Consider the following 11566-nt stretch of genomic DNA (forward strand, 5'->3'; position numbering starts at 1 on the left):
AACGATCTCAGTTGAGATTAAAAAAATTAAAAACACTTTATTGCCTCGGTTGTTTGGGAACTGAGGCATAATCTGAATCCTTTTGAATCGGTTCGAAACCGAGGCAAAAAGCCTACCCTTTTTGCCTCGCCTGTATATGCCTCGGTTGCGGAACCGCTGTCCATAAGCGAAAACAACCGCTGTCGTTTCCCTTGATTGCACTAGTGTGGATAAATTTAAAGAGATTTTAGACTAAATTGGGTATTCTTTTTAGAAAAGATTTGGATGTGATTGAGAGTAAATTTGAAAGTAAAAATTGTAAGTAAAGTTTGTGTAGGATTTGACCAATATGATATAAAAAAAGTAATGTTTTAATTGATAAAAAATGAAGACTATCAAAATGTCAATTTTGGTTGTTAGATATATTATCTTTATTTTATATTTATCTTTTATATTTAGTTTGTTTGTTATTATTTCTTATTTGTATTTTGGGCTTAGCTCATATTTCTTCTATTATAAATAGAAGACCCTTTGTGTATATTCAACACAAGGAAGATTAATCTTATAGATAGTTTTCACTATATTCATTATGGTATCTAGAGTCTAAGGTTCTTTTGAGAAAAAAAAACTTTTGTTGTCTTTACCACTACACCCACCGCTGTCGGCGGCAGCACCATCTACCGCTCTACTGTAGCCATTACCAGAGTTCTAGTTTTGACTGACGATCACATGGTTTTAATCGTCTCGGCCAGACAAACACCATGTCATCAACGCCTTCATCGGAACTCCTACGCTGTTAGTGCTTTTTGAAGTTGTGGGTTTGCTCCCTTTCCGTCGTGTATGGTGTCATGTATAGTAGCAATTTAGAGCGTCAAGGTCGCTCATTTTCCTCTTTCAGGTTCATCGTGCATTGTCACACGTCTCATCTCCTCTCAGACAGTTATTCAAAGCATCGAAGTTGCTCTTTTTCCTTTTTTAAGTGTCTTGATTGGAGAATCTTGGATTTTTATTGATTTCTCTCTCCTATTCATGGCTTCTTCCATTGTTGTCTCTTCTTACCTCCCTTTTATCACCATTGTGTTTGACCTGTCCATATATGTTTGTTCTCCCGTGGAAAAGATGACTTTTGTTAGTTTATTTATAGTTGTGGTGGCTCTCCAACAATGACCTCTTCACTAGATGTCAACAATGCATTGCTCAAAGACGATTTGCAAAAAAGGATTTACACAAAACAACACTGTGTTTGAAGGACACCAAGCTCAACGCCATTTCCACCACCAAGGAGGTTATCATGTACCCTACTACTTGCATCATCAAACTGTCAACCACGAGCATTTTCGTTGAACCACGACTCACCAGAAACTACTCCCACGAAGACTCTATCCACCATAGTTAAACCTTACTTAGCTTGTCCTGGAAAACACACAAAGCCAGTGCCTGGGTGAAACCAGTTTCTTTCCTTTAATAATATTACATACACCTTCTAATAACCAACAAGAAGTGCATATATAATGGTCATGGCTCCAGTCAAAATGACATTCAAATTTGAGTCAAGAATCTCCATTGTTGCCTTAGGAATCTCTGCCTTGGTAAAGAAAGCATGGACGAAGTTTCAGAATACGCGTGAACAAATAGTAATGCAAAGCTGTAATGCATATCCGTTATTTATATATTACTATCAATTGGAATTGATTCTTTCTCTTCCTAGAATCAATTTGATCATGTTGCATGTTTTTTTAACTTGTTTTAAATGAAATATTGTCAGAGATAAAATGAGTTTTTCACACATAATCAACTTAAATCGCATGCCATCAGCGCAGATGGATAATGCACTGCATCCCATAAGTATTCGCTCATACTTCCTTTCAAATTCGTTAATGCGAACACAAATTATAACTCAAATACGTCTGTAACAAATAGTTTGAACAATCATTTTTATTGAAGCGAAAAAAGCCTTAAGGTCAAGAAAATTTCAAAAGAGAGAAGAAAATTGTTGACCAAAAGACAAATATTGAAAGTAATTTAAAATATATAAGTAAATGTAAATTTTATTTTATTATTATAATAATAAGAGAGTGTTATTACTTATAAGTTCTCTTGTGTTGAAGGTCAGAATATCCATTTCCTACTGCATATTTTACTGGATCAAACAAATGAGGAGAACTAGATGAACTTATGCATATCATCAATTATCTAAGGCCATAAATATGTTTATTTTAAATCTGGTGTCAACCCTGCTTTGTTAAGCTAATTGGATATATAGAGATAGTGATAGCGTAAAGATATAGAAACGAGAAAAAATATATGTATTGAATCCCACTTATTAAGATAGTACGGTGGATTTAGGATCTGTGAATTAAGATATTCAAATCAACAACCAATTATTATACATTCACAATATAAAAAACTGATAATTGAGAAAAAAAGAAGTAAAAATTAATTATTGCAACATTAAACAAGTAAAAAATATTTTTACACAACCATTGAAGGTCAAATAAGTTTACAAATCAAAGAAAATGTTAATCATGTCAGTAAGAAAATTTTAAATCAACCTACAACAGCTAATATTTTCTTAAAAGTTATTATAGCTATCATCATAATTTTCATTTATTATGATACTGACATTGCTCCATGGACACAAGAATTGAAAGACGTCATTATTCTTATAAAGCCTAGATGTTCTCCTTCCGTTTTTCTTTTCTGTAACGTCTTTACTCTGTCTGTCCAAATATGTCTTTTTGGCTCTGCCCTCAAATCAATAATACGTAAAAAGCAACAAATATTATAATAATTAACATAATATCTATTCATAATACTCGTATAAGTTTTTGTCCTGCATGGACATAAGTTTCGTGTGTGTCTCGATTTAAGTTTCCTAAGAAATATTAGTTAACCTAATTCTATATGCTCGTTTTAATAAAGTTTCCTTTCCTTGATGTGTTATTGGCACTGCTGGTATAGTCATTTAGTTACCTTAGTGATTAAATTTTATTATTGTATTGCTTAAATCTGCCAGTAAAAAATGTAATATACCCAACTTATTAGTTTATTAGTCAGTAAATTAAACAAAATTATTAATTTTAACAATAATCACAATAGTAGCAGTTCAAGTAACGTGCCACACTGCACACCCACATGACTGACGAATTGAGTTTTGAAGACTTTGTCGATATTTAAATTAAATGGGCATAAAAGAATTACTTTTATCATAAAATAAAATATAAAAAAATTATACAATTATTTTATAAGTCAAATCAGTTTATACTTTCTTGAAGATCGATTCTATAACCTGAAAGGTAATGTTATTTTGATACCCAACAAATTTTTACACATTGTAAATTCACTACTTTACCCTTTAATCTCTCTTTCTTTAAAAATACATAAATTAACATTTTTAATAACTAAAATATCCCTAAAAGTGAGTTGTCAAATGGTGCATCTATCTAGTGTAAAAAAAAAAATCCCGAACCTGAAACATGCATAAACAAAATAGATACAGGAATGATGGTATATGGATATTTTGAGAGTAGCTTTACTCTGTTTTGTGCTTTGACTCGTCCATAAGAACTACTGCACAGTACTTATTCATGACACCCTGGTCGTATGCACAGATAAGACTGTGTTAGGAATGAGCTCATATATTAGTGTTCTAAAATCAAACCATGAATCACAAACCAGATTCACTCATACGGAGCTTTACCCCCATCAAACATCACTGCAACTGCTCCCTCTCAGTTCTTCCTCATGGAAACCTTTTTTTTCTCTTCTATTAGTCCTGCCCTTGGAGTATAATGAGGAGAGTGAAACTCTCCGGAATACACATTGGTGTATCTAGCAGTACCTAAAGAGACCTAGTGTTACTTACATTAAGGCTATTGGCATATACAAACTCGAACTAGTAGCGTACTTTAACTTGGGTCTCAATAGTTTGAGAATGAGAACAACCAAATACGAAATGAGATGTATATATTTGAGGAGACTTACACGAATGTCCCCAACAAAAGACTAGATTGAAATAGAACATGAAAGATTGTGTTCCAAACATTTTCTCATGTTACAACATAACTTAAAACTTAATGTAATAGTTATCAAGCTAGTTCAGAGGAATCATGTGAAAATACAATCTTTGAAGAAGGGTGAATAATGTTGCCACTACAAAACTTATGAATGGGCCACAAAAACTAGACAGTAAACACATTTATAGTTTTGTTATTTTACACTTGTGAATGGCTGAATACGATAAATATTTGAAGTATCAGTGCCTTCATTATTCTGCATTGAATATGGAAATTGCAAAGCAAGCAGCATAAGAACGAGGGAATAAAACGGAAATGAAGAAACAAGAGGAAGTACTGCCATTGAAGTTGAGAAGCTAATTTGGAGTGAGAGTGCATTCAGCAATTTTCTCCCAAGATTTGAGCGTTTTGTCTTCAGTGTCGGTTTTGTACAAGGCAACACGAGTTATCTCAAAGGTCAAACCAGCGAGTGCGTTATCAATGGCATTTACCCTCTCTTGAGCCTTTTGCTTCTCCTCATCGCTCAAATCTCCGTAGAGAAGACTCAAGTGCGGCATGTAAGCTGCAGAAACAGGAATCGAATCATCAACGTTTCAAACCAAGAAATTTCTTTCTCTTGTGGGAGAGTGAAAGGAAAGTTACGGGTGGAGCTGGCGTAGCCGAAGTGCGTGCAGTAGTGGGCGCTGGTTTCGAGGAGGTGAAGATCGGGGCGAAGGAGGAGATAGACGCACTGGTAGAAGAAGGTGCCGGTGGCGACGCGGTCGACGGTGACGTTGAAGGGCCTGAGGGCTTGGGAGGCTGATCGGAGCTTGGCGAGGGCGTCATCGGCGGTGAGTTTGATGGCTCCAACGAGGGTGATGTGGGGTTGGAAGTGGGGCCCGCCGAAGTCAGATCGGAGAGCGGTCATGACGTTGGCGCATCTGACGTCGACGTCTTCCGGTGGAATCGCCCACACTGAATACACGGCCTCGCTTGCCATAATCGAAATTAAATTGAATGAAATTGGGTGGAAATTGATTGGGATTGGGATTTAGATTTAGGGTTGCTTGATTCAGATTTGCAAGTTGTGCTAAAAATTAGAAAACAGTTCCCAGCTTCCAAGGCAATGTATTAAAAAACAAAAGTCAATTTGTGTAGAAAAAAAATCATTTTTGAAAAAAAAAACACATAATATATAATTCCATTCCAAACATTTTGTCAGTATTTGTATCTGAATTAATAAACCAAACAAACCAAAGTATCTTCATTAACATAGCAATAGATAACAGAGACATATTACGCTCAAGAACTACAACAATTCCTTTGAGAGGGAATATAAACACTATAATTATGAGGTTAAGGAGGGTCAAAGTTTTAATTCTTATACGAACTCGTATAAAGTTTGGCCATTCGGTTGAGTTATGTAAGAGTATTGACCATTCGACAAACAAATCTTAAGTAGATTGGCCATTTCGTCAAGCTTTGAATCTTAAGTACATTAGCCAGTCGGTCAATCTCTTAAGTAGTTTGGTCATTCGGTCGAGCTCTTAAGTATATTGGTCATTTGAATGAGTTCTTAGACAGATTGGTCACTCGGATGAGCTCCTTGAATGGTCATTCGACCAAACTCACTAGGTATGAATGTTTATGAAGTGAATATTCATTGAAAAATACTAATTGTATTTATAGGATAAAGATGGATCGTAGGCCTATGTTCCTATTGAGATAATACCTACTTAACACATATAATAACAGTGTAGTAAATGATAACAAAATGATAAATAATAACCATAATATCAAACTACCGAGATTGATTATGATACATGAATATGACCCAAATAGACGTAGATTTGAGTTGTTCTATAATAAAGAGACTTAAAGAACATTATTGGATCGTACTCTTTAACATGTCTATTAGGTCGGATATGAACTATTAAAGTCTTTTTTTTTTCTTCTAGAAGACATCTTTTCCATGAAACTAATCAAACTAGAAATTTCATATTTTCAATCTAAAATTATAATATTTTTGATTTATGGATCTTTGTGACTTATAACACTCAACTCTCATTGTTATACAATGTACATTTTTACTCACTTCAACTTCAAAACTCACACATCCACTCTCATCTTACACAACCAACGCAAAAGACTCAGGATAATTGAAAGGGAAATTATATCTTAACACCATCTTTTCTTACTTCTACTTTACAACCTCTTTTAATAAAAAAATATTACGTTTTACTAATAAAAGTAATATTAAAAAAATTTTAAGGTTGTTAAATGGAAGTATTAAATAAAGAGTGTTAACATAATATGGTTTGAATAACATCCTACACTACTTATGTACTTGAAACAATTAAACTATTGATTGTGTGACAATTCTTTGAACGTGGGAGATCACCTTAAACAAGGCATATATCTAAGTCAATAACAAAAATAAAAAACAACATAGATATTGATTGAAACTGTCTTCCTTGCAAGCCATTTCATATTGTTACATAAACCATCCACAATGACAATCTAAGTTTGGTTCCATTTAACAATCATCAAACAAGTATCAAAAGCACATGTTTTTTAGTCTATATGGTTCATTTTCTCTATCAACACTTTCAGGAAAAGAATTATAAGAAGGAAAAATCAATGATTTTCACCATGTTAGTTTGCATAAACTAATCTAATTTCAACCTATAAAAAACTTGTTTTTTTCCTCTCCACAAGTGCATAAAGTAAAGTTTATTCAAACAAACCATTCATCAGACCTTGCAAACATAAGGAAAATCAATAGGCAAAGCCAACTCCAAACCAATTAACGTAATTCAAAATTGCAAGAGATACTAAAAACAAAGAAAAACAAGTTGAAAATGGTGCATCAAGAGATAGAAAACCAACGTAGGAATTTAAAAATATAATGGAAAAACCATGTTGGGCATGGAAGAAATCATAGAAATAAGTTACCCATGTTTATATATATGAGAGAAAAAGGAAGAAACTTACAAGGTCAACAACATTGGATTTAGGACCATAGTTAGCAATTAGGAGAAAATAGGAAGTAGTAACAGTGGCTACAATCATGAGCCTTTTCACCAGTTTCTCTGTTCTTGGATTCATTAGACTCAACTAATGATCTTCACTTCAAATCAAACACTACAATTAGGTTCAAGCTTGAGATTTCCCAAAACCTATTTTTACTTTGTTCACTGTCAAACTTTCTCTGCAGAAAAAACATAATATTTTAATTCCTCCAAAATCAAATTTTACTTATAACCCCATGTTGTTATTAAAGAATCAACTACATATCAATGTTGAATGATGTAATCAAAGTACTTCAATCAAGTTCTTATTCAAATACATCAGCAAAGGATATGACAGAATAATTGTTGCTATTCTTCCTAATAACACTCAAGCCTACTCATTATCTCAGTCATTATATGAGATCAAACAAAATTTCGAGGTAGATACATCTCTCCATGTGAAGCATGTTGGCGAATATTTTCTTTTCCTGTTCTAGCAGTGGAAAGATTTTGTTTTTTCCATCTTCAAGGTGAACATGGTGTATATTTTAAAGATGAAGACGACATGATGACATAATTTCTAAACCAAGCATTACATAATCCATGTTTACAGCTTGGATGGAGTGCAACAAAAAATTCCAAGAGGCTATAACTATAACATACACACAATTTGTTTCCCAATTTGTATGTCAAGAATGATAGATGTTGGATACCTAGAGAAAGAGGAAATACCATAGGAAGAATTATTCACAGTATTCATTGAAGAAGAGTTTTTCGAAGATTTTACCGAAAAACTTTGTTGAGACTGCAAATCACTACCGAGTGTAAGAGCTAAGCCCCTTTTTGTGAAATTCCAGTTTCAACCAAAATGCATCATTCAGACGAATCACAAAATTCTCAACTCAACTGTAATTTCAATCCAGATTTAGTAACAAATCCAATGAAATCGTGTAACAAAAATAAATATATCTATTAAATATTTATTTTTTTCTTCTCATTACTTTAAGCAAGTATTCATCGTTATCAATACTCTTAAAAAATATATAAAGTATAAAAGAGGTCAAAATTCAAATCTGTGTAATAATGTTAAATAAAAACCAATACAATTATTTTTAATAAAATGACAGTAGTATAATAATAATAATAATAATAATAATAATAAATAAAAGATATTAATTAGTGAAAATTATGCTCAATCCAAACATTTTTCGAAAAATTGGAAAAAGTAGATTAATCGAAGCGATGTTAAGAAAAAATAAAAAGAACATTACGGAAAGAAAATTTAGAGAACTGCATTGAGCGAAACCTGAAATCGCAATTTGCTAGATTTGCTGCCATTTTAAATGAGCAAGGAAGAGGCGCTTGCGGCTGCTGGAATCCCAAATTGTTTGTTTTGTTTTCTCCTTTTTGAAAGGAGAACAGAGGCTGTGTTACATTGTTGGTCAAGTGAATGGTCATAAGATGATACACGTGTTCATATGTTTGAAAGTTATTATTTTCCCTTTTTGTACTCCCAACATAATTATTATATCCTATAATCATTTCTTTAATTTTATATTAATTACTACTCTTTATATACTTACATTACAATTAATTATTCTAAATATTGTTAACGAAATTTAATATAATATAATACAGATGTTAATATATAAAATAATTATTTCTAAAATTACTACAACATTAGTTATTCAGTTAAGTTATTCTAAATAATATTAAAATATTAATATAAAATTAATATTATTAATAATAACAATTTTTTAAATTTATTATTAATATCAACTAAATTATACTTAATGAAAATATTCCAAAAGAAAGAATATTTATATAAAAAAATATTAACTAATAGTTATAAATATATTTACTTTATACATAACTTATTTGTTTTATTTTTAAAATTATTTATTATATTTTATCTTACCTTTCACATTTAACTAAAACCTTATTTAATAAAATATATATTTTCTAATATCAAATTATTCCATAATCTTTTGTGTTTTTACTTTTGTCTTTTGCTATATATAATTTTATTAATCAAGTTGAGTCTAATTTAAGACAAATTAAATAAGACTAACATAACTTATGTTGAGTTAAGTTAAGTTGAATCTATATTGACAAAATTTAGTCACATCCAGTCCAGGTCAAGTAGGATAGATACTAGACATGTCTGATGTAGTCTTAGGTCAAGATGAATAGAATTGACTTAAGTCAAAGTCAAGAAAGTTAATCAAGTTGACCATAAGTAAAATTAGGAAATAACGATTGAATTATGTTGGTGTGAGAATTGAGGAAATTAGTTTTAGAGTAGTATGAAAGTTCAAGAAGGAATAAAAAATTATGTTTAAAAAGTTATAAAAAGATTATAAAAACTTAAGTTCTCATTTCTTAAAACAACAACCATGTTTGAAACTCTTTCCCTATTTTCTCTCTATTTTCTCTTCAATTCCTTGATCACCTTTCATCCTTTTAAAGATTGGAGATCGTAGAAGTGTTCCTCTTGGTGAGTACTACAAAAGCTCTCCATCAATTTATTTGTTTGAGTAAGTCAATTTTTTTCTTCCTTTGAGCTTTAATTTGATTTGAGTGCATGCAACTTCTCTTGGTTGCATGTAGTGTTTTTATGCCCAAACTGAGTTTATGTTGACCTATAAGTTGAGTGATATAATTCAATTGTCAAATTAATGTTTTTTGGTGTAGACAGAGGATGCTTTGAGTTATGGATTGTGTGGGAGCATACTAGAGCCATTATAAGAGGTCATCAAATAGTTGAGAAAAACTAATCATTTAAATTGATTTAAATTGAGAGTTTATAATCTACATAACAATTAAATTGTTTGGGAATATAATTGAATGTAACTTTGTGGTTTTTGTTTTTATGCTCTATGTTGTTCTTGATAAGGACATGCTTTAGTTTATGATGTATTGCATGATAATGAAACATTTGAGTTGTTAGCCTGTAAGAACCTTGAATAAAATTTATATGGTATGTTTTGAGAACATGTTAAGGCATAATTGTAATGGTATTGAGAAGGTTGGGGCTTTAGGCTAGAATTGAATATAAAAAGAGTTGTATAGAAAAATTCTTGATAGAAGCTAATTTCCTTGTAAATTTAATGTTTTGTTGTTGAAAGATAAAATTGGTGAAATAATTATAGTGAAAGAATGTTGCTAAAGCATGAAAATTCCTTACGATAAATGTAAGTTTAATAAATAATGTCAGTAGTTGTGATATTTTATTTTGTACGGAGAAAGTTAAGAAATTTGAGAGGAAGAAAATTTGTTATGTATTGTGAAATTATCAAGTGTAGGTGAAATGGTTGGATTAGATGGTTGAATTATGGTTAATATTGATAATGTTATGAAATTGGTATGAAAGTGGTGATTAAAGAGTTGACTTAGTAAAAACTTTGATGAATAAGTGTGATTTATGCGAATGTGTGACTAAGTGATTTCTTGGGATAATGTTAGTGTTTCTGATGTACTAAGGTGATTTTATTTATGACCCTTATATTATATTAAAGTTAAAGCTTAAACATATTTGACTCATGAAAAATGTGTTTTATGACTTAGGAAAATTGTGATTGATGGGTAGATGGGGATGAAAATTATTTAAAATTAAATAAAAATGTCTTACATTGTACTAAAACCAGTTTTTGTTGCATCATCGTTGGCAGCGATTACCTAGCATCGGGTAGTAACTTTGTGTAACTTCTTCTAAAAAAAAGTAATTGATATTTTACTAAATAATTTTTCTTTGCATGCCATAAAATTATATTTAGGATTATATTGGGTTATGTTATAATGTATGATTATTTATGAAAATTTCGTGCCATATAGTTGTCTAATTAGTTATTTCAAGGGGAAAGCTACCTAGGTTGACTTCAAGTGTATTGGAGGGGCCTTTGAGGGGTGAGACTATTGATAACATTTATTGACCTATTTTGTGTGTTTGTTTCAAATAGTAAAATCAACTTCTTTATAGTTTTTATCTTGTTTAATCCTCAAGTTTATCTTGTTTTGCATTGTTTTTGTATTTTAGTTGTTTTATATTTGTTTACCTCTAATACCTATTTTGGGTGTGTAAAATAAGTTAATCGGAAGCACTTCTAGTGGAGAAAAACAAGTTGAAACTCAAGGAAGCATAATTGGATAAGAAAGAGTGATTTTTAGACAAATACACACTCCAAAGAATTGCACCCAATGTTGTAAATGTGAAGAAAAAACTCACTTGTAGGGTTATATTACTATAAACCGCCCATGGAGGAACAGAATATAACCATTGGGTGCCAGAATGACTCTCTAGGCGAGCTAGCTCCTCGATGGGCAAAAATGCCAACTCAAACCTCTAGTATTCAAGTTGCTAGGCAAAAATATGACTTGCCCAACAAGTTACAAGTTAGAGAGCATCGATTTTTAGGCCTCGCTAGGTGAGAATGAAGTTGTTGGGCGAGTTTGTCAGCCCTGATATGCGAAAGTGGGTATTTAATCATGTTTTGCAAGGGTTTTTGGAATTCTTTCTTCCCACACTTCATCCTTCTCCAAGAGCGACTCAGAGAGACCTTTAGACGCTATTTGGGGTGCTGG

General features: G+C 31.7%; 1 protein-coding gene across 3 annotated transcripts; it reads right to left on the reverse strand.

Annotated features, from left to right (window-relative positions):
• Positions 1–4008: 4008 nt before the first annotated feature.
• Positions 4009–8413, reverse strand: LOC148205597 (cyclic phosphodiesterase-like). Of its 3 annotated transcripts, XM_088103583.1 has the most exons (5): positions 8292–8407; positions 7773–7891; positions 6969–7185; positions 4638–4962; positions 4009–4557 (listed from the first exon to the last, which is right to left on the reverse strand). In XM_088103583.1, exons 3-5 carry the CDS (start codon positions 7080–7082, stop codon positions 4352–4354), a joined length of 645 nt encoding a protein of 214 aa, XP_087959709.1. In that variant the 5' UTR covers positions 7083–7185; positions 7773–7891; positions 8292–8407; the 3' UTR covers positions 4009–4351. The 3 variants fall into 3 exon arrangements, with proteins under 3 accessions (XP_087959709.1, XP_087959708.1, XP_087959710.1); XM_088103582.1 differs by lacking the exon at positions 7773–7891 and having other exon boundaries at positions 8292–8413; XM_088103584.1 differs by lacking the exons at positions 7773–7891; positions 8292–8407 and having other exon boundaries at positions 4638–5089; positions 6969–7075.
• Between the last annotated feature and the right edge of the window lie 3153 nt (positions 8414–11566).

The sequence above is a fragment of the Vigna umbellata genome, chromosome 1 (assembly GCF_029865625.1).
Source record: "Vigna umbellata cultivar VRB3 chromosome 1, Vumbellata_1.0, whole genome shotgun sequence".
NCBI lineage: Eukaryota > Viridiplantae > Streptophyta > Magnoliopsida > Fabales > Fabaceae > Vigna > Vigna umbellata.